Source organism: Arachis stenosperma, chromosome 6 (genome assembly GCF_014773155.1).
Source record: "Arachis stenosperma cultivar V10309 chromosome 6, arast.V10309.gnm1.PFL2, whole genome shotgun sequence".
Lineage (NCBI taxonomy): Eukaryota > Viridiplantae > Streptophyta > Magnoliopsida > Fabales > Fabaceae > Arachis > Arachis stenosperma.
The window spans coordinates 10,100,035-10,120,700 of record NC_080382.1 but is presented as its reverse complement, the minus strand read 5'-3'; the positions used below and the strand labels follow the sequence as shown (position 1 = coordinate 10,120,700).

Here is a 20,666-nt window from a genome sequence, read left to right as displayed (position 1 = left end):
TATTATATAAATTAAATAATAATAAAAATTATAATTTTAAAAAATTTAAAAGATTTAAAATTTAAAATAATTATTATATTATTTAGTAAAATTTAAAATATTAAATTTTAAATATATAATCAACAATAATTTAATAAACTCATTTAAATAAAAAAAATTCACATAAAAAATTACAATTTGAAAATGTAAAATTTTAAAATACAAATGACAAAATAATTTTATAAAAGTTTAATTATTTTTATTATTTTATGTAAAGAGAATTTTGTTTATTAAGCTTTAAAAAATAATATTAAAATTAGTAGTATAAAAAAATATTATAAATTTAATATTATAAAAAATTATATAAGGACTAGTTTGACTAATTTTTAAAATTTGAAGAATAAAAATGACTTACGTCTAGACTTTCAAGGACTATTTTGACTAATAAAAATTTTTTTATATGTCAAATGACACGTGGCATGCCACGTGTCACGTCATCATGCCACGTGGCACTTAATGTGATATGTCATCATTCAATTGACTGAAGGACTAATTTGACTAATATTTTATCTTTTAAGGACTAATTTGATTAAAAAAAATCATTCGGAGACGAAAATAAAGATCGCGTAATCTTTCAGGACATATTTCAACGTTAACCCTTTATTTATAATACCTGTTTTAGAGATATTGAAAAAGTTTGGATAAAATTTTTGTGGATGTATAGGCTAATTTGATAGAGATATGTTTTAAAGTATGCAAAAACACAGTATAAAAATTTAAGGATCAGAAATTTTGATTTATATTAGTCAATATTTTTAAATTTTAATTAATAATTTAATATTTTAATAACCTAATACTATATCTTTTAGTCAACACCTTTAAATATTACTAATTAACTATTGATAAATATGATAAATTTACAAACCCTATAAGATTGCTCCAAACATAGGTGGACATGCTCTTAAGAAAGACGTTTGTTGCCCATTATGACAAATTTGACCCAAATGTAGAGCGAATCTATAACTAATTAAATATTTCTTTTTTTTTTTAATTACAAAAAAGCAAAACTATCTTTTAGGAATCTTAATGCAAGATCGAATATGGGTTAACATTTTTATTAAAATAGAAAATGTTATTTATAATCAAAAATAAAATTTATATGTTATTATTATCATTTTATTTTTGAAAAAGAATTACTGTTAGAATAGTTAATAAACGTTGAGAACTTGAAATTACTATTAAAAAAAATCTCAGTTAATATTTAACTATAAAAAATATATAATTTCATATTATTAAATATAATTTTATACTATTAAAAATATTAATAATAACTATAAATTATTAAATATGCTGATCCCTAACACTACTGTTACTATTAACTTTTCTTTTTCTTCTATAAAAAACCTTTTTCTTTTTCTATTTCGCGCTAAAGAGCACGCAAGACGTGCAATAATCATTAGGAATAAATAAATCTTGTGAAGAATATTAGTCAGGTTTAACACGTGACAAAGGTGACAATATGGACAAGCTATAAAAATTCTATTCCTCCTGAAAGAAGTCATTAATTTTTTGTGTGTGGTAAGTCACATAAACATTTTAATGTTTTGTGATCCTTTTCATCGCTAGATTATCTCCCATATGTGATATATAATTTCGATATGATTGGTTAGGCATTGGTATGCACTAGAGGCAAAGTTTAGAGAACTATCTTTAATCGTTCATTTTAGTAATGAAAATAACGAAAAAGAAGGAGAAAAAGAAGAAGACAAAGTGTCAGGAGTGACGGAAAAAAAAGAAGAATAAAAAGAACGTACATGAGCGCGCGAATATAAATAATTTGTTGGGCTTGTTTGTGTAAATAACTTGTATGTGGAGAATATCTGATTTTTTAAAGGTAGATACTACAATAAAGACTTTATAATTGTCTTCATGTGAAAATATTTCTTTTTGACCTTTGGATGATGGATTGAATGGTTAGATTTTGATATTTATAAAAGTGTTGTCTTTGTTTAAAGTGTGGCTAAATAAATAAATTACACTTTTAAACAAAGTATTTTCATAAAAAAGATGTTTTTGTCATCTTCATTTGAGTAGTTACCTTTTTTAAATGGTAAAAATTCAGTTGCAGTTAACTTCATGTGAAGTTGATAGCTAATAACTGTTAAATAATTTAACAAATTTGACTAATCTGTCATCTAATAATTTTTACCTATCAACTTTACATGCAGTTGCTGAGTTTCACCTTTCTAAATATAATTACCTTTAACCTACATTTGGATATGAAAAATGATAAATAAAAGATATAGTCAACCTCTCACCCTATATAATCTGATTCTGTCTATAATTTCGATGAATATGAATTATAAAAAAGTTACAAACTTACTCAAGCTATAATAATTTGGTAACAGGGGATGGCACTATTATGGTTAACAACCATGATAGCACAGGCAAGACCCTCACCTTTGAGCCATGAATCAACAACACCACCCCAACTTGCACTCCTAGTCACTTGCTTTGCACTCATATCCATTGGAGGAGGTGGAATCTTCTGCTCCTTAGCATTTGGTGCAGACCAACTCAACAACAACTTACAAAAGGAGAGGGTGTTGGAGAGTTTCATAAGTTGGTATATTGCTTCACAAGCAGTTTCTGTGTTTTCTCCTTAACTGCAATGGTTTACATTCAAGACCGGTTTGGATGGAAACTGGGTTTTGGTGTTCCTGCGGCACTTATGTTGTTGTCAACCGTCTTCTTCTTCCTTCTTTCTCACCGTTATGTGAAGCATAAACCTCACAAAAGCTTGCTCACTAGCTTTGCTAAGGTCATTGTTGTTGCATTCAAGAATAGAAAGCTTCAACTTCCACCTCTACTACTACTGACCATCCAATACTCTAACACCATAACAAGGACTCAACCCTTGTTGTTCCATCTCACAAACTAAGGTTTAGTTCAATCATTTCCATCCTAAATGATAATCAAAAAATAAAAAAGGGTTAAACAAATTAAATTATTTATGTTTTTATATAATTAAAAAGACTTTGGAGAATTGATTTTACTAATAAGTGCTACCGGATACTCGTTGTTATTGATATCTTAAGTGCTTACTCCATACAATTTTTAGAATAGCAATCAATTTTAGGGATCCATCAAATTTGTCACTGAATAAAATAAAATTCTATTTGGTCACTAAATTAGAGATTGATTTAGTAACCAAAACAAAAAGTTAAATTTTGAAAACTTTTACAAACATTTTATCGTTAAATTGATCACTAATTTTACCATTAGCAACTAACATACTAGAGAGATATATATTACTATAAAGACATTATAGTAAAAACAAAGAATCACCAATTTTAATTAATAATTTACACTCTGAATGCAAGAACTATACCTAATTAAGAATAATAGCCAACCCTTGAAGTGAAACTTTGTATTTCAGGTTTCTGAATAAAGCTTGCATCATCACTAATAACAATAATAATAGTTCATGGAGTGTTTGCACAATAGAGCAAGTGGAAGAATTGAAGGCCATAATAAAGGTAATTCCCCTATGGAGTAGCGGTTTCATGTTATCAATAAGCAGTAGCAATAGCTCATTTTTTTTGCTTCAAGCTAAAACCATGAACAGGCAGATAACTTCAAGCTTCCAAATCCCAGCAGGCTCTTTTCCTTCTTCATTATGATCTCAGTTTTCATAACTGCTGGTGTTTATGACCGTCTCATCATTCCCCTGGCATCAAAACTTAGAGGAAAACCAGTTAGGATAAGTGCCAAGAACAGAATGGGAATTGGCTTGTTCTTCTGCTTCTTGGACTTGGTAGTTTCTGCAGTTGTTGAGAACATAAGAAGGAGGAAAGCAGTTAGAGAAGGTTACATTGATAATCCTGAAGCAGTTTTGGACATGTCTGCAATGTGGCTTATCCCACATAATGTTTTGAATGGAATTGCAGAAGCATTCAATGCAATAGGCCAATCTGAATTCTATTACACTGAGTTTCCAAGAAGCATGTCAAGCATTGCTGCAGCTTTGTTCAGCTAATATTAATAAGGGTCATTATGACAAGTATTATTGGGTTCTTGCTATTATGGGTGCTGTTAATATGGTTTACTATTTGGTTTCTAATTGGGCTTATGGACCTACCATTGAAGATGCTGCTGGAAACAGGGTTCATCAAGAGGAGGAAAAATAATGAATTATTATAAATCTGTTCATTAATTATGTATTTTGGAGTTGGATGCTATATATTATTTAACTTAGCTTGTTACATCCCGAATAAGATAGTTATTAGTGAGTGGAACATTGATGTTTGCTGATAAGTTGAATTTTAACTTATATGTCATAATTACTCATTATTAGCTACTTTGATGCACTAGTAATACATTATCTTGATGAAATGGCTTATTTGACCAGTAGTTAATATCTTAATTATTATTTTCATATAAAGTTCAAGTGAGTAACCGTCCTTTCTTATATTGACTCCTATAATAGTTCTTTTAGGGTGCTTCTTGTGGAAGGAGTGCAATCTCGATTTCTTGGAGTGACTTCCGTTTTGTTTCAATCACATTTTTCTTCACAAAAATCACACCGATCATGCAAAATGAACCAAAAATAGAAGAGTTGCGCCACAATTTGCTGCAGCAATTGCAAAAATAACAAACCAACAAAGAAGTTGATCAAGCAATGCTCTAATCTTGCTAGGTAAAACTTCAGACAGGAGCAGACCCGGAACCGGACCAGCACCAACAGCAAATGTTAGCACAAACCTAGGAATTACTCATCTCAGCAGCAGTCAAATTATTGATCATACTGCTTGGCCTTTTCAGATGTGGGGGAGCACCATGCTTCTTATAGCATGTGTCAACTAAATGGCCAGATCTACCATAAAAAGTGCACGACCTTATAAGCCTCTACCTCGGCCACCAGGTCCTCTTCCTCCTCTGCCTCGGCCTCTCCCTCTAGTAGTAATTGATTGTCCGGATTATCCAGAGGGTCTAGTAGTCATCAGAATCTTCTGTTCAATTGGTTCTTGCCCCAGCAGCTGCCTCTCTTTGCTGAAGTAGCAGTGAAAACGCAGTCTCTACCTTAGGTAGTGGTTTCATAAGTATAAGCTGTGACCTCACTATTGAGAACTGGTAATTATAGTCTCTAATTCCTCGCAAATTCCTTTCAATTTTGTGAAGTAGAGAGTGACTGAAAAATCTCCTTGTTTCACAGCAAACAACTCTTCCTCCAATTCAGCTATCCTGAAAATATCTCCCTGATAAAATCTATGCTTCAAATCAACTGCAGTATCAAACCACATCACACTCAGAGCAATCTCTGGACTCAATGACAAACTAATCCAAGATATCACATAGCTATTACATCTCTCCCATGCATCAAACAGTGAATCATTCAGTGCCGGTCTCTTAATTGAGTCATCTACAAATTTGATCTTATTCCTGGATTTTAATGCGCGCCACATAGCCTTTCCCCAAACATAACAGTTGTTCAATCCAAGAGTCACTAAAGTTAGTGGAATGCCTGGAGAGTTTACAAGCATGCCTTGGATTTCATTTCACAGACACTGCCCAGCAGGGATAAGGAACACTATAGATAATGATGCTAGAAGGGTATCATTTCCCTGTCTTGGGCGTTAAGCCCCGTCTAAATAATAATCTCCTCCTAAGGAGAAGGTTTTATAAAGCAAAGTTGTGGAGGTTGATGAAGGACCTCTTAGAACAATTCATCAAACATGTGTCAGGCACAATGAGAAGCAGAGAAACGAACCCCAATTGATAAGTGAATTAAACAGTGAACATGATTACATAACACATGAATATGACAGTACACATTACATAAGCATAACAAAATCAAAAAGCATACCAATAAGAACAATAGGAAGTAAAATTGAGGGGGAGAGAGTGTAACTAAGCCTGTTGTTGAGACTCCAAGGGGATTCCAATGTCGGAAGCGGAATCATCAACGGGGTTATTGGTGGAATCCTTCTTGGGAACAGAGACGGCGACGAAAGTCTTGGTCTTACTAATTGGCCTGCTCTTGAGGAGTTGAACGATGTCACCAACCTTGAACTGGTTGTCAGGGTCGTGAGCCTGGTACTTCTTCTTCTTCCTCACGCGCCTCTTGTACTTCGGGTGAGGTGCCAGACGAACAACCTCCACCGCCACCGTCTTGTCGCTAGTGGCGCAAACCACCTTCCCCTGCATCGACTTCATCGCTCTAATGGTAGGCATCGAACACGGCGCTGATGGTGCTGGGAATGTAGTGGCGGTTGGGGCGGAGCGGAGGACTCCGCCGCCATGGAGGAACGGGGTGGAGAACTTGGGGATTGAAGGCAGCTGGAGAAGCCACATTCTTATCTGAGACACAAAAGGGATAAGGATTCTCTTCTCTTCTCTTCTCTTCTCTTTATCTTCTTTACTGTGTCACCACGTTGCACCTCCTCTTTCTTATTCCATCATAGGTCCACCTTCTTTCCTATTAATGCTTTATCTTTTTTCTTATTACAATTTTTAACTTTTTTTTTTTATCATTCTTTTGTATTCTTAACATCAAAATCTTAAATGCTTGAATTATGTTTATTTCTTTGTCAAATTGAGAGACGTTCATTTTTTTCAATTAAAAAGAGATAAATTATTACGAATCAAATTTTTAAGTCGGTAAATTAATAAAGTAAATATTTGATCACTCTTAAATTAAAATAATTAAACTTATATATAATGGAAATTATTAATTCAACTGTGATAAAATTATGCAAACCAGTGCTTAAAAAAATTAAAATGCATTATATTTTTATGAAATACAAAATGATTGATATCTACATTGAAGCTGCCACAGAAAAAATTAAAGATCACAAAGAAACTAATTATACAAATCATTAATACATCACAAAAGTAGTTACAACTTACAAGTCTTTACAAATTCTTCGATAAACACAGGATTATTGGAGACAGAGAAACGTGTTGTTACACACATGGACATGATCAATTTTGTATAATTCTCTTTTCTATGTGCAAGAGAACAGAACATGGTAAAAGAATCATGTATAAACAACGATGAAAATTTTCAATAAACACTTAAGCTCTCTAATAGCCTGATGTTAGACTTCTCATAATATTCAAGTTGTCTAAGTAAGATGTCTTCTTATGTGTATTTACTTTTGGAATTTTCTGTTACTGATGCTTTGAGTCAATGTGTTTTTTATGACATCTTGTTGGAAAACTCTAATTCTTTTTAAGTTTTAACTCTAAATAATATAAAAGTCCTAATACTCCTGCCGAGTTCAGAACGATGTATAATCCATATATTACACACAAAATTATTTTGCAACTCTTTTTTTTTTTCAAATAGAAATGTAATTCACCCAAATTAACTTATCATATATATATATATATATATATATATATATATATATATATATATTAAAACAGGAAAAACATGATTATTGGTTAAGTAAACTTTTTCTAAAATACATTTATTTGGTGGTGTGTGTTTTTTTCCCACTGATAGGACTATATATAATATTTTAGATTATTTAACGAGAGAATTCAATAATCCGTTTTATATTCTCTGGCTTTCTTTTCCATGCATGTTTTTGCATTCATTTTCTCATTATTTTAAGCCCAAGATCTTGAAATTGTCATGAGAAAATCGGGTGCTAGCTGTTTGCCACCAAAAGTGGGCAAGAAATTAAAATTATAATGTCTCAACTTAGCTTAATTATATGTACTATTAATTAGATTAGCTGATTTTAGTTCTAAATAATAATATATCTTTCAAAAAAAGGAATGACTTAGAAGAATGGAGCCATAAGCAACCTGCATCAGCTTCTGTCGTTGCTGCAATAGCGCGTATATTGTGCCTACAATTTTCTTGGTCAGGGGTAGCTATTCAAAGTTTCACATCATGTTCACACGGCATCGTCCAAACCTGATCACAAAAGAACTATTCAAGGTATGTGAATATTTTGAGGACAATATTAGAGAAAAACAAAATAAATTGTCTTATATAATATTTATTAATTTTAATAATAATTAATAAATATTAAAATTAATAAGTTCAAATTGTTTTTTATTTTTTTAAAATATTTTTGTATTTTAAATTTAGAAAGGCTACTTAGTTATAAGAAATTAATTTCTACTTGCCATTCATTAAATTAATTTTAAATATTATTAAATAAACATATATACAATGTAATATAAATAAAAAACCATTAATTAACAATCATATAAAAATATAATTTGATATTTATAAAAGAATTCTGTAAAAAAAATTTATTATTTTAGTTTACTAGGTTTAATTATTCATGTGATGATTATTTTATTATTAAAATATATAAAATCATAAATATAAATTATACATAAATACATAAAGAGTAACCGATTTTTTTAGTATAATTTTTTTTCAATTATACAAGACAATGAATTGTTAGAGGAGTATAACAAAGAAGAAAGTCGTTATGGTTACAATTGATAAAGGCATGCAACATTTTAGTAGTGACCACAACAAAACATATTCATTCTTCTTGTATATATACCATTTGGGCTCTTTGGTTCACAGTTCCAGCTGGTCCATGCAACCTTTGTGACTTGAGCAAAAGTTGAGCCAGCTGGCATAGGAAGTAGTTAGTATTCTGTTGGGAGCATCAGCTGTGACGTGGGAAGAAGTCAGTTAGGATAGTTTAATAGTTAACAAGACTGAAGAGGGAAAGTTTACTATGAGAAGTTAGTTAGGAAGTTATCGAGCCAGTTAGTTAGAAGAATCAGTTTACAGTTATAGTAGCTAGCCAGCTTCCACATGAAGTAGTTAGTTAGAAACGGTTAGAGTAGGAGATGATTTGAATGAGCACTTGCTTTACCACGAAACTCTGCAAGCAGAACAGAGTTTCTTTAAACAGAGTAATAGGAATGGCTTAAGTTTTTGAATGAATATGTTGCGTGCAAAGAATTAGAATCTTACCATTTTTCATTAAGAACGACTAAGAACTAGAAAGCTTATCTCTAGATTAAAAGAATCCAATGATAATGAGATTTATTTCTACTTATAAAAAGGGCAATTGGAGCATGGGATATATAGGGGACCAATTACGGAGCCTGAAATGGTCATAAAAACCATTAGTCCACAGTAAGAAAGTAGATGCCGAATTTCATGTGCATTGTATGTGGTGGCCCATGGTGAGGGATCACAATTATATAATGCACGGATCTGGTCCTGTCGCATGCCCTGATTCCCCCACCACGATGGATAAGGGAGGGAACCATCCGAATTGGTTGTGCCTTTAACTCTTTTACCATAATCACATGCACAAAACACGTTATTATGTTTACCGTCATCACGGCTACTACTGGGAATTACGCTTTTATCTTTATAAAATTCCTGTTCCTTTTTTTCAGTTAGAGCCATTTTTTTATAATCGTTATCTTCAGGAGTTATAACAAACCCAATAATAAGCGATGATGAACCACATACAAACAGACCCGTCTGACATAATAATCTTAAGATTAGTGTTCGATGTTCTAGGAAGAGTTCTTCTGTCTGATGGGCTGATTTGTTTCTAAGACCAGTACACGACAAGACACTAAGAACATGACAGAACAAGACACTGATTATATTTTATTTGGTGATAAAATAGAACAAATTATGAAAATTCAATTTATTTTCATTTTTTTCATTTAAAAAATTTGAGATGAAAAATATAACAATAAAAAATATAATTACAAAAAATTAGAATAATAAAAGAAAATAAAAAATAAGTTGTGTCCCCTAGTGTTTCTGTGTCAATCCTGTCAGTATGGACACAAAAAATAAATTATTCTTTGGACATATTGTATCTGTCCATGTCTCTTTTGCCAAACATAATTTTATGTCTTAATCTCCCTGTCTCGTCTTGTCTCTGTAAACAAACACAGTCATGTATACCGAGCTCAACTACTCGTATCTGACGTATATAGAGTTGGGAGTTACAATAATAATATCAAATCATGTGTGTTTTGGAAGCGACTGCTATATCTAGTTTTTGTCCTTCTCATTTTTGGAATCTAATTAGTTGCACACTTAAAATATGTACTTATGTAGTATTTCTTGGATCCTCCACTACATAGAGTAGCACGTTTTTTATTTGGAGAAATCAAATACTGATGTACAAGTAAAACCCCCTCCTGATCCCTGTTCATTTGTTTAAATGATAGTCCGTCCATTAACTTGCAAAAATGATATCTCAACCCTTAATAATTTATTATTCTGTTGGACATTTAGACTTCTCTCCATTATTTCTTTATGAAAATTCCTACGTGGTTCGTTAGTTACCTACGTGTCAGGCAACAATAGGGACAAATTACTCTCCTATATATTTATTTGATAGGGATGGATTGCATCCTACTTCTATCATAATTATGTCTTTCGATTTTTTTTTTTAAATTCTTCCTCGTGTTCTACTTGTTTCAAGACACACCCTTTGCAAGAATAAGTTTGTTGATTTTAGAGATAGCAGATTAAAAGATGAGGGAGGATATTAGAGAGATCGAAAGACATGAAATAAATGGATCGAGATTTATGTGTCCATGAAATTAGTAGAAATTTATCAGTTCCTATTAAATAAATGAATAAAGGTCTATGTCTCCCAAAAATACATGTATTTTACTGACGAGGTAGAGGATAATTTATTCTTATCAAATTGTTACGTAGATAAGTAATAGATCATGTGAAATTGTTCTATTAAGAAATAAGAGAAAAATATCTTAATATCCAATAGAATAAATTGTTCGGAGTTAAAATGTCATTTTTGTATTGTTAGAGAATAAATTGTCATTTAACTTAAACAAATAGATAGAGGTCGGAATAAAATTTTACTTAGGATGTAATTCTCTTTCTCTCTATCAAACGCATTAATCATAAATACATGAGAAAGTACGAGGAGTTAATGAAATATTTGTATATACAATAAAAGTTTAGAGAGTATTAGAGATATAACTATTAGTGTTATATTTTCTGATCAGTTGAAATTTTTGGGATTAGTGGTATCATAACATGGTATTAGAGATTTAGATCCGAAAGGTCAAGAGTTTGATCATTGGTGAACCCAAAAATCAGTTTAAACTTTTGGGAAGATATTTATTATCCCTAATACTAAGATGGTTATTCTAGATAGTATAGGAGATGTTCATTTTATAATTTATATAGCCTATTATACACATTATACAAATAAGCCATTGTCTTCCTAGCAAGATCCTAAATACATATATACCTGTATAATATTTTTTTTCCCCTTCTGATGTATATGCATTACATGTTATGTATGTACTAGCATGAATGTGGTTCAAATCTTCTTTCATCAATGTATCTTAAATAATGAGTTATGAGGAACCACAATTGTTCCTTTCTTTTCAGGATCATTTTTGGAGCGACCAAAATAATATTGCAACCAGCACTGGTCTGACTAATAATAAGGAATCAATTTCTTTTTGGCCAACAAAAAAAATCATATATAGAAGTATAGTAGATGAGATGGTGTACTTGTGTATGAAAAAAGTTTGTTAGTGAATAAGAATTGTGACTAACTGACTAAGTACAAAGCTTTTATGCAAGAGTAATAAGGGACTTGCTAATACAGAGAACTGAGAGAAGTCTATTTGACTGTTTTTTTTTTCTTTTAAAAGTAAGAGCTCAACACAACAAGTGAAACAAATAAGATAATAAATAAAAAAATTACAGTAAAAAATAATAAATTACTCAAAGAATATTAATAGATATCTTTTATTATTTTTGGTATTGTCATTAATAATAGAAGAAATCCATACCTAATGACTCTTTATAATTCATGAAGAACTGATAGATAACATTTTCAACTCCTTTTTTTAATTTTAAAAAATTCTTCTATTTCATTTTAGCCAAATATCTCAGATAATTGCACAAAAATATATCATCCAACATAAGACAGTCATACACACTAAATCTATATAAATAAAAAAAAACACAGCTAAAAAACAAATGATAACCATATTCAACACATTGGTTACATAACACACATATATACAAGATCTTCCTAATTACATAACACACATGCAAAGTCTATTTTAGTGTTAAAAAGATGGATGGAATTCTGACGTACAGTGGATATGCAAATTTTAAACCTTGACTTGAGGCAGGGTAAACTTAACATGGCGAGGCGAAGCTATTCCCTTACCGAAAACATAGTGAAGCCAAGGTCAATGCCCATCTCCTATCTGAGATAGGGCAAGATTCTTCTTGTCTCGCAGATCCAAGAAATTATTGGATGTTTGTCGGTTTGCTACTAGCTAGTACAACTTAATTGCATTTTTGTAACTTTCTAAATTTTAATGATTATATGTTAGAACAATAATACATGAAAATACAATGTATTATTTTTCTTAGCAATTAATTATTAATATTTAAAATATTAATTAAAAATATAATATTAACTTAATAAATTAAAAATATTATTTTTATATTTTTTTATATATAAAATTTACACTAACAAACTATAACTCAAATATCATAATTTTTTTATTCTCACTTAAAGATTTTAAATTCTAATATTCCTCCTAACTTAACAAAAAGAAAAAATACAAAGCTTGCTATGTAGTTTAGTGTTATATGATTGTATCATTTTAGAGTTAAAGTAAATTATTCGGTATTAAAAAATACAGGCATTTCATTGGCTTCTCGTACTTTTTCTTTCATTTATTACTATGATTAGATGAAATTTATATGAATCCCATACTTAATTTACCCTTTTTTTTAATTTTTTTAAGGGAAAATACAAAATAGTAACCTCATCATCCCACCTGGTTATTATTTATTAAGAAGCCAACCACCTGATCCATACACAGCATTCAGCCATAGCTGCTAATTCATCTTCTTCTCAACAATGTATAACCTCACCCGAAGAAGAACAGCACTATTGCTGTCTCTCTTCCTTGTAAACATCATCATCACAAAAGCGACAGCATCTGATGAAAAAGAAGCACACATCCAAGTAGCAGAGTCAGCATGCGAAGGAACACTCTACCGAGACCTCTGCGTCTCAACTGTCTCCACATTCCCCGATCTCGCATCCAAATCCCTCCCACAAACGATATGCTCTCTCCTCAACCACACCGTCGGCGAGGTCACTTCATCTTCCTACAACTGCACCGGACTCAGGAAGGGTCTCCCAAACCTCAGCACCATGGAGAAACGTGCCCTCGACGACTGCATCGCCTTGTTCGACGACACCCGCACGGAGCTCGCCACCACCATCTCCGATCTCAACCAGACCACAATACCCAGCAGGCGCCACCACGACTCGCAGACTCTTCTGAGTGCAGCCATGACCAACTTGTACACGTGTCTCGATGGCTTCGCTTACTGCAAGGGGAGTCACGTGAGGGAAAGGTACCTGCAGGACAAGTTGTTTCAGATTTCTAATCATGTTAGTAACTCCCTCGCCATGCTCAAGAAGGTTCCCGGAGCGAAGAAGCCTTCCAAATCAGAGGTCTTCCCTGAATATGGGAAGATGAAGGGACATTTTCCCACCTGGATTACTAACAAAGACCGCAAGCTGCTTCAAGCTTCTGTGAATCAGACTAAGTTCAATCTTGTTGTGGCCCAAGATGGCACTGGAAACTTCAAAACTATAGCGGAGGCGCTGGCTGCTGCTCCTAACTCGAGCACAACCAGGTACATGTGTTGTTGAATTTGAAGATTAAAAAATGAGTGATATGCTGATTGCATTGTGTTGCTAATAGGTTTGTGATACACATAAAAGCTGGAGCGTATTTTGAGAACGTGGAGGTGATTAAGAAGAAGACGAATTTGATGCTGGTGGGTGATGGAATCGGAAAAACCGTCGTGAAGGCCAGTAGGAATGTCGTCGACGGCTGGACCACTTTCCAGTCCGCTACTTTTGGTGCGTTTTCTTTCCTACTTTCCTCCTCTTCTTTCTACTGCCATGTTTTCTTTCCTACGGTTTTAGTTTCATATTCGCTCTTTAATTTGGAAAAGGAAAAAAATAAATATACTTGGATTAAAGAGGAAAAGAAATAATGTGGAAATTAAAGGTGAGCATAAGATTCGATTTTTTTTTTTCAAATTAAAGGAGCTGCATGGTTTGAATTTGTGAACAGAGATTTGAAAGGTGTATTAAACAAAATTAAAAGTAATAAGTTTTTATAATTTTTCACTAATATTTTTTTTTTATCAAATATTTTCGTTATCATATATATTCTCCGATCTCCACTTCTTGTCTCATGACTCATATATATGATATATCACTGTCACGGACCAATGTCGGTATTGATTGAAAATGGCGAGAAAACAAAATATGATTTCTGCTTATATGTACGTAATTGTAGAAAGATTCTTCGTGGCGTGGCACTTTTTTACTTTTTTTTCCCCCTTGTCTATCTGAATTCTCAAACACAAGTTGGAATAGCAGAACGTTGAATATTATGGGTTAGCACATTTTATAATTTTTAATCATTAATTAACTATATTTGTATTTTTGTACATCAAATCTAAAAGAAGTCCAATACATCTCACAGTGTGTGATTATACACGTACTCTTTTAATATACTATTTTGAAATTTAAGGCTCAATGGGTGACTGCATACCCCATTAATTAGTTTTCGCCATCACTCAGAAAATCATAGACGAGTGTAGATATTGATATGGCCCGCCAGAGTAAATGGTGGAGTGATCGAACAGACACGAAATGTGTCGGATGGTAGCAAATTAGATCTTGGTAGTGCAATCATTTACTTCTAAAATAAAGGAAAAAGAATGATAAAGTGTTTCCAACCTACTGATTAGATTATATGTATTCTCGATATGTTTATCAAAATAATTAACATAAGTGATTTATAGATGGCTTTATAGATTTATTATCTTATTAATAAAGTAGAATGTTACATCCAACTTTTTATTAGAATTATTCAACTAATTAGACATCGATTGCACTCTAGTATATATCTTTAGAATATCTGAATATGTCTCACTACTATTGTATAGTTTTGACAATTTATTTTTGGAAAAGACTTGAAGAATAACATGAGATGATAATTGTTGATACAAATTATAGAAGTGGGTGTGACTGTGTCGGTCAAAAAATAGAAAAGATAATCTTGGTTGAACTAAAAATATTTGATGCAGCGTGAAAAACGTTAGTTTAGCTATCCCCTACTGCAAATGTCAGAGATAGTGGTGAATGAACTATGAAGTGCATTTTTCAAAATGTATGTCTGTCTTTGCATTAGTAACTCTTATCGGGGTTTGAAGAGTTTGTTAGTATTTTATTCTTCTCAAAATAAATATTTTTATTTTTGAATTTATTAACAAATTAAAAGAAACACTTGCTTTAATAATGGATGAGTAATATGTAACAAGAAACATCACGTTGTTAGATGATGTATGATTAACAATTGTGTAAATAAGTTAGATGATTAATATTTTAAAGTATATATATAAAGAAAATATTATCCAATTTTAAAATAAATATTTATAAATTACCGCCCATGTGTTTTATAAGACTAAGAAAATATCTTGTATTCTTTGTAGAATAGTTTTACAAAACCTTTACACGTGATCGCCTGCATTTTCTTAGCTTGTTTTTTTTTTTTCTTTTTTCATTTATCTGTGGCAGCTGCCGACATCCAGCATAAGATACATTTATGAAAGGAAAAGTATAGTAACAAACAAGATTTTTGAACAATGTATAAATAATGTGAATTAATAAGGTTAAAAGAGTAAATTTGATTAGTAGCATTAAATTAGGGTGTAGTGTATTTTCATTTGATTGGTGGCTGTTCATGTTGTTCAAAATTTTCATTGTTCCTCTAGCACTCCCCTTTAAACAAATTATCATACAGTTTCCTTATGATAGAACAGGACATCACAAAATATTAATTATAAAAGAATATAATTATAAAAAATTTAAAAAAATTATTTTTATTAATATTTATGTATTTTTTTTATCATGATAAATATTTCTAGACGCAATATCTCTATTTATATATTATTTGAGCAATGCTAGGAGGCCAGCAACTTTTGTGATTATTAATCATCAACTAGCCATCAATGATGATTTGATGGTGTGAGATTGGTGTGAGATTTCATCTAATGGCTCACATTTCTCTGCTGGTTACATGCTGGCCAAAATTCAATAAAATTGTTGGCCCCTAGACTTTCTCTTTGTTTGAAATATGCCTAACCTTATTGTATCTTAGGCCCACTTATGCTTTTGTTTTATATCCGAGAAGCAAGGTTTTGTCATGATTTGATTGAGATGGCTACTTATACAATTTTATAAAAGAAAAATGTTATTTGGTCATTAAAATCGGTTATTAAAATTCGTCACTAATATATTTGTATATAAATATATGTGTAATTTAATTTATTTTTTATATATATTTATATTTTAACATATATTTTATATTGATAACTAATTTTGGTAGCCGATTTTATTGTACACATAACATAACCTTTTATAAAAATACTAGTTAAAATATTAATACGTATTATATTAAATAATTTAAATAAATATATTACTAATAAAAAATTGATATATTGCAGCTGTAGTAGGAGACGGATTCATAGCAAAAGGCATAACCTTTGAGAACTCGGCGGGACCCAGCAAGCACCAGGCCGTGGCCGTAAGAAACGGTGCAGATCTCTCAGTATTCTACCAATGCAGTTTCGTGGCATACCAAGACACCCTGTACGTCCATTCCCTACGCCAATTCTACCGTGACTGCGACGTATACGGCACCGTAGACTTCATCTTCGGCAACGCCGCCGTCGTCTTCCAAAACTGCAACCTATATGCACGCAAGCCCGATCCAAACCAAAAGAACCTCTTCACCGCACAGGGCAGAGAAGACCCCAACCAGAACACGGGAATATCAATCTTGAACTGCAAGGTTACAGCCGCATCGGATCTAATCCCGGTGAAATCGTCGTTCAAGACTTACCTTGGTAGGCCATGGAAACTGTATTCAAGAACGGTTTATATGAAATCATTCATTGACGATTTGGTTGACCCTGCGGGGTGGTTGGAGTGGAACGGAACCTTTGCGTTGGACACGTTGTATTATGGTGAGTACCAAAATAGGGGTCCTGGTTCGAACACAAGCGCTAGGGTTAAGTGGCCTGGTTATAGAGTCATAACTAACTCAACTGAGGCAAGTCAATTCACGGTTAAGCAGTTTATATTGGGCGATGAATGGCTTAACTCCACCGGTGTTCCCTTTTTCACTGGTTTGAGTTGAATTATTGTTGAAGGGGATATATTCTTCTTCTTCTTCTTCTTCTTTGTTGCAATGTTTTAATATGCATTACTATCGGCAATGAGGATTAATTGTTCATTGCTAACATTATGGTGAAATGTCATTTCAGTTGACTAAACCAATAAAACAAATTAAAGTGCCTGGATCACATTATTGTGCATGCCAATGAACAAATATTTTGTTATGACGAATATATGTATTCTCAGGGAACAAAAATATTTTTTCTCATTATTAATTATTTTGTCTCTTTTATTGTTACAGTTGTTGAGATGTAAGTGATGGAGACAAAGAAAACAGAAAAATGAGGCAATAATCTCAGTATATATATATAGGACTATACAACACATTATTTTATGTAATTAATGTTATACTTTTTAGAGTATGATTATTAATTTTACATTTTTTGGCTGTTCACTAATAATCATAGAACACGACTTTCATATACCTCTCATAATTGAGTTGAGTCCACTCTATCCTAAAAGTTTTCATCATAAAAAAAATATTATCGATCTTTTTTTTAGGTCTTGAAAAAAAAACTGTTAAGTTAATCAAGTTGAAGTATGATTAATGAAATGAATGTTTACCCAGAAAAAGTTTATTATGAACCAAACTGATATAGCAATTACACCTTGTAACAATTTTGAGCATTTAGCCATTTATATGTCATTATAATTTATTTTATCAACAATTATACAATTAAGATTTGTCCCTGTACATTTTTCCTATACAACTAAAATACTCTTTCATAATTAAGATTTGTCGTTATTCATATTTTCTTTTCTTTTCTTCTCTCTTTGGGAGGGGGGTGGGTCAGGTTTTATTTTCGGGCAGATGGGGTTAGGGTTGGTTTGTCACTTTCACAAGTAAAAGAGAAGGGTGTAACGTATGGATGGGCCTGGGCCCTTTGTGAACTTGGATGGAAGCATAACAAGGCCATGGCTCACAAGAAGAAATAGTTATGGCAAAAAAAATATAGTCATGATTTTTTACAATGTTTTCACTTAAAAATAATAATAATAATTAACAACCATTACATCATTTAATATATTTGATTAAATTGATTAATATGAAACCATATTCACATTTTATCTATTATTTCTACAAATTTAATTTTGATATACTCATAAAATAAAATATTTTATACAATTCAATTATATTTGTTATGTTGAATGATCAACCATTCATATATTTAATATCAAAAATAATTATTTTTACTTATATAACAGTATATAATTATATATATATATAACATTATTTTATTTTAATAATATATTAAAATTAAATTATAAAAACATTTTAATATAAGAAGCCATCCTCTCTGGACAAGACCAAAGCATTAAGCAAGTATGATAAAAATAAAAAAATAAAACATCCGGAAATCACGGGAATTATATGAACTAAGTATGAAGCTTTTGTTTGTTATAGACTGGGTTAACTTAAGTACTTTTTTCGTCTTTAAAATCAGAGATCAAAATTAAAATTGTCTTTAATATTTTTTATTAAAATTATTTTTAACGTTCAAAAACACTTTAAAATTATCATTATTTCCATCAATAAATTTTTTTTCTGGCAAATTTACTCTTTAGTTTGTTATTGGTAGTTAATAGTTTTATTGATTTAAAAAAAATAAATATAGTTATATAAATCATCAGAATGAAAAAACTTAAATAAAAATCTTATCACTAACCAAAAGATTAAAATGTCTGCTAGAGTTTCAGAGCTTGTAGTGCTGCCATGGCTTTCCAGTGCTCATGATCGTCTCGGAGTCACTCGTCTGTGTAGAAGAGGGAGTTTCTTTGTGGGTATGGTGAGAGACATGTGCAACAAATTTCGGGCACAAAAGAGAACCCTAGTTAACGATTTTGGGACTCCGTTTACTATGAGGTGTGTTTTTGGATTTTTGTTCTTGATTGATGATTTTATTTTGTTGTTGGGTGTTGGACTGACTACGGTGGAATCATATAGATTCAAGAAGAGTGTCTATTTTTTCGTTGGACAGACCCAGAACCTGGAACTAAGATCCAAAAACTGCAAGATTGAAGAGAAAAGTTGTAGAACTAAAAGCAAAAATGAAGGACTTTGAGTGGAAGTTGAAGGTTGTTGCAATGTTAGACATGATTGGTTAGGTTGGATTTTTTTATCTGGTTCCAGATTATATTAAATCAGTAGCAGGAGTTATCATGTGTAATGCCACAAAAAAAGGCTTGATGAAATTAGTTGAGAAAATAGAATTCTTTGAGTTATTATGTATTTAGGCTGTTAATGAAATTGTATGGCTACAGCTTGAGAAGTTTTGTGTTAATGAAATAGGATTTTGTAGTTTGACAATATTTCTGTTAATGAAATCTGACTTTGTAGCTTGACAAGAATTGTGTTAATGAAATTGTGTTGTCGAGTGTGATCTATAATAAGAATTGTACATGTTGACCTGCTTTAGTAATATATAATTTTCAGCCATTTTACATTTATACAATGAGTTTGGTCATTCATAACTCACACTGATACAATATTAATCAACACAATTGAGCACTACAAACAAATAACTTAAAATACATCCTAATCAATTCATAAACATTGCAATAGTTGTCTTAGTTGACACTTATAGCCAACACAAAATATTCTGCCTAAAGGGCAACAACATCAAATATAATAACCAAGTCACCATTATAAGTATAAAGTTAAACCTAAAGCAACTCTGTTGCTGTGTAAACAACAAAAAAATCAAAAGTATCTAATCAACTTAAGTCAAAATAAATTCTCAACATACTTAAAGTATAAAGTTTTTACATAACAACAAATCTAAAATATCAACATTTTAGAGTTTTTCTCAATTTCTTGGAGGTAGTTTTGCCATTAACCTCCACTTTCTTGGTGAAACATGAGATGCAATATTGTGGCTGGCAGAGAAATTCTTTAGAATTGGTTGGCTTGATATTGATGTATCCTTCTCCTTGGGTACTGGTGGCAGTTGGGTTGAACTTCTAATTAGCTTCATCTTGGACCTTGGATTGAGAAGAGCTACTATTGATGTGTTGGGCTGAGATGGTGGTGTGGGTTTGGAGTTGGGTTGGGATGACTTGGACCTTATTGTTGGTGTTGTGGATGTGGTGGGTTAGGGCTGTGAATCTGAATTTTGTTTAACAGCTGATATTTTTCTCCCTCTAGTAGCAAAATAGATAGTAAGTTATGAAGATGATCTCTTCCTCCCTGTCCCTGATGGTTGGCCACCTCTGTTTATAACTAATTCCTTCCTTTCTTTTTTTGATTTTTTTACAGCAAATTGTTTAGATGTTTAGGCTTAAAAATATAAAAAAAAAACAAAGCAAATTACAACAACCAACTAAAACAACAAAACCCTAAAATACATATATTAAATGAACTTACAGGGATAGATGGCTTGGTGCATT

The 20,666-nt window shown here is 31.6% G+C and overlaps 2 protein-coding genes and 1 pseudogene across 2 annotated transcripts; 2 read left to right on the top strand and 1 right to left on the bottom strand.

Moving 5' to 3' along the window:
- The first annotated feature begins 1,651 nt into the window (after positions 1-1,651).
- Positions 1,652-4,204, top strand: LOC130932582 (protein NRT1/ PTR FAMILY 1.2-like; annotated as a pseudogene).
- A 1,536-nt stretch (positions 4,205-5,740) lies between these two features.
- On the bottom strand, positions 5,741-6,420 carry LOC130932581 (30S ribosomal protein S17, chloroplastic-like). Its single transcript, XM_057861931.1, has one exon. It carries the CDS (start codon positions 6,331-6,333, stop codon positions 5,890-5,892), a length of 444 nt encoding a protein of 147 aa, XP_057717914.1. The 5' UTR covers positions 6,334-6,420; the 3' UTR covers positions 5,741-5,889.
- Positions 6,421-12,840: 6,420 nt separating this feature from the next.
- On the top strand, positions 12,841-17,557 carry LOC130932977 (pectinesterase-like). The gene is made up of 3 exons (XM_057862455.1): positions 12,841-13,657; positions 13,726-13,886; positions 16,547-17,557. Exons 1-3 carry the CDS (start codon positions 12,867-12,869, stop codon positions 17,239-17,241), a joined length of 1,647 nt encoding a protein of 548 aa, XP_057718438.1. The 5' UTR covers positions 12,841-12,866; the 3' UTR covers positions 17,242-17,557.
- The last annotated feature ends 3,109 nt before the right edge of the window (positions 17,558-20,666 follow it).